We start from the raw sequence: 2,614 nt of genomic DNA on the forward strand, positions 1-2,614 counted from the left end.
GGGCCGGGCTCTACCCTCCTGCTCTGTCCCCCCAGGCATGAGGGGCTTCATGACCGCCCACGGCCAGCCTGACCAGCCCCGGGCCGCCCGCTACGTCCTGAAGGACTACGTCAAGGTGAGGGAAGTGTCTCGTGGGGGGCCGCCCCTCCCCCTCTGCTCCCCGAGTCCCCACGCCGAGGGCCCCCAGGGTGGCCGTGAGGGCTGGTTGGGCCCCACAGCAGCCCCGCCTGTGCCTTCCAGGGGAAGCTGCTCTTCTGCCACCCCCCTCCCGGCATCGCCGCCGAGGACTTCCAGCAGCAGCACCGGCCACGGAGGCCGAGCCGGGGGAGGCCGGAGGCTGCGGCCGAGGCACGGAGGCCGGAGCGGGGCCCCCACAAGGCCCGGCAGATCGAGAACGTGGTGGACCGAGCGTTCTTTCACCAGGTGAGGCGGGGAGGGGCCCGGGTTCGAGGGTGCGCGCCATGGAGCGGGGGGACGCCGGGGGGAGCGGCTCGGGATGGCCGGGCCTCCTGCCCCCTCGCAGCCCTCAGTCATGGCTCCCTCGTTCCCCAGGAGAACGTGAGGGCGCTGACCAGGGGCGTGCGGGCCGTGATGGGCCACAGGCCCGCCCCGCCACCCTCTGCCGGCCCCCACGGGGGCTCCGGGAAGCCCTGGAAGAAGCACGGCAACCGGAACAAGAAGGAGAAGGTGCGGCGGCTCACCGGCCACTTGGACGCGTGAATCGGGGGGCCCATGAGTCCGGGGGGGCTGCGGGGCGGATCCTCGTGCCGGCCGGTGCCAGACTGCGGGTCCCCCCACGAGCCACGGGAACGTCCTTGAAGTCAAGCTGGGGCCAAGGATGGAGCCGCAGAGACGCCGTTAGAACCCGGGCCCAGGCGTGGCCGCCCGCTGCTTCACGTTCCCCCGTGCGGTGGCCAGCGAGCAGCCGGGCGACTGGCCCCGGGCCGGGCCGCCTTCTTCATGCAGGGGTTCTCCTTAGCCTCCTGCTGCCGAGCCGGGGGTCGCCCAGGCCCGTCCAGGACGCCCTGCCTGAACCCAGCCGCCTCCCCAGTGTCCTGCCCTGGGCCGGGGGAGGACTTCAGCCTCTGGGCTGGTGCCTCGGCCCTTCGGAGCCCGATTTAATAAATTCTTAATAAAGCAGCCGAGCGAGCTTCCTGCCTCGGGGGGCCCCTTCTGTCCTGCCCAGCAATGGGGGGCCCTGGGAGGGAGACGGGCCGGGGGTCATCCCAGGAGGGTCAGAGTTTAAGCCCGGAAGCAGCCAGCCTCCCCATCGCACAAGGCCCAGCCTCTGGAGGCTCGGGTTCGAGCCTCAGCCCTGGGTCTTTCCAGGTGTGTACACGGAGGGCCCCTGGCGGCGGCGCTCAATCTAGGGAGGAGGAAGGGGCAGAGGGAGGCCCGGGGGAGCTCCGAAGCCCAGAACCCGCCCGTGGGGGGCGCCGAGGATGGAGGGAGGCGGGGAGCAGGCCAGTCGCCCAGGGCCTGCCGACAGCAGCGTCTGGCGGGGGTTCTGGGTTCTAGAACAGCCTCTTCTGCCTGAGAGCTCACAGGGGTGCAGACAGCGGGCAGCTGTGACACCCAGAGCTGTGCTTTCGCCACTCCCAACCGCTGCCTGTCGGCTCCAGCCCCTTGTGGGGGAGCCCCTGGGCCATCCCAGGCCCGACCTTCCCCGGGCTGGGAGGCGTCGAGAGTCACCCTGGTAGTGCCTCCGGGGCAATGCTGGGCATTGGCGGCCATGCCGTGCCCTCTCTGCCATGGGCCCAGGAGGGACCTGAACCCAGGCCCGGAGCCGCCGACTAAAGCCCCTTCCCAGTCCTTGTCTCCCCCCCCCCCTCACGCCCCCCAAACTGCCCTTAAAGCAGGCTCCTGGCGCAGCTTCGCCTCTGGTGGGGGAGAGATGGGGTCTGGGCCTCCTCCCGGCTGGCCTCCAGGCTCTCTGCCCCACCCAAGGTGCCCCGTTTGGGGAGCCCCGCTAGTATGGCAGCCCATCCATGATCCGAGCCTCCCAGGGTGGCCCCACGGGAGCGGGCAGCAGGCCGGGAGCGCTGGAGGACTTGGCCAGGCACGATTAAGAGACGCCCACGCGGGCCCCCACACGGGCCCGCCTGCTCTCCAGGAGCCCCTCGGCGTCTGGACACGGACAAGCAAGAAGAGCCAGAATCAGCCCAGGAAAGACTGGCACGGGCGGCCGCGGAGTGCCGGCCTCCGGCCTCAGCACTGCATGGCCTCTGCTTGGCCCAAAGCCCTTCCTGACCCAGGCCACCCTCCCTCACGCGTCTACTTGGGAATCGGGGCCACAGGTCTCCCGCCCCCGCTCCGGACTCCTGGCCTTTTCTCTCGCTGTGCCCCATGCCCGGCGTGCCCTCGCCCCTTTTCAGCTGTTGGTTTCCCGGCTTCCTCCAAGCCCGCGTGGAAATCCTGCCGCCCACCAGAAGCCTCGGCCATCCCCCGTCGTTCATTGGAAGGCCTTCTCTCCCTCCCTCGGTTGCTTCCCCGTTTTCCCCGCCAGCTTGTTTGTGCTTGGATATATGTTGGGCTCCTGGAGACGCAGGGACTCGCCTTCGCTGTGTCTCCGCCCTGAGGGCCTCCCCGCCCGCAGCAGCCCCTTGGGGTACCC

The 2,614-nt window shown here is 70.4% G+C and overlaps 1 protein-coding gene across 1 annotated transcript; it reads left to right on the top strand.

Moving 5' to 3' along the window:
- The first annotated feature begins 14 nt into the window (after positions 1 to 14).
- LOC123254052 (large subunit GTPase 1 homolog) lies at positions 15 to 1,140 on the top strand. Its single transcript, XM_044683125.1, has 3 exons — positions 15 to 115; positions 241 to 423; positions 553 to 1,140. The coding sequence occupies exons 1-3, from the start codon at positions 38 to 40 to the stop codon at positions 718 to 720; spliced, it is 429 nt and encodes a 142-aa protein (XP_044539060.1). The 5' UTR covers positions 15 to 37; the 3' UTR covers positions 721 to 1,140.
- The last annotated feature ends 1,474 nt before the right edge of the window (positions 1,141 to 2,614 follow it).

This window comes from Gracilinanus agilis, unplaced genomic scaffold (assembly GCF_016433145.1).
Source record: "Gracilinanus agilis isolate LMUSP501 unplaced genomic scaffold, AgileGrace unplaced_scaffold1344, whole genome shotgun sequence".
NCBI classification, from domain to species: domain Eukaryota; kingdom Metazoa; phylum Chordata; class Mammalia; order Didelphimorphia; family Didelphidae; genus Gracilinanus; species Gracilinanus agilis.

Excerpts from the sequence above, each read along its gene's own strand:
- LOC123254052 (XM_044683125.1), top strand. The coding sequence starts at position 38 with ATGAGGGGCTTCATGACCGCCCACGGCCAGCCTGACCAGCCCCGGGCC. Across the intron at positions 116-240 it reads TCCTGAAGGACTACGTCAAG|GGGAAGCTGCTCTTCTGCCA; the intron begins GTGAGGGAAGTG and ends TGTGCCTTCCAG. Across the intron at positions 424-552 it reads ACCGAGCGTTCTTTCACCAG|GAGAACGTGAGGGCGCTGAC; the intron begins GTGAGGCGGGGA and ends CTCGTTCCCCAG.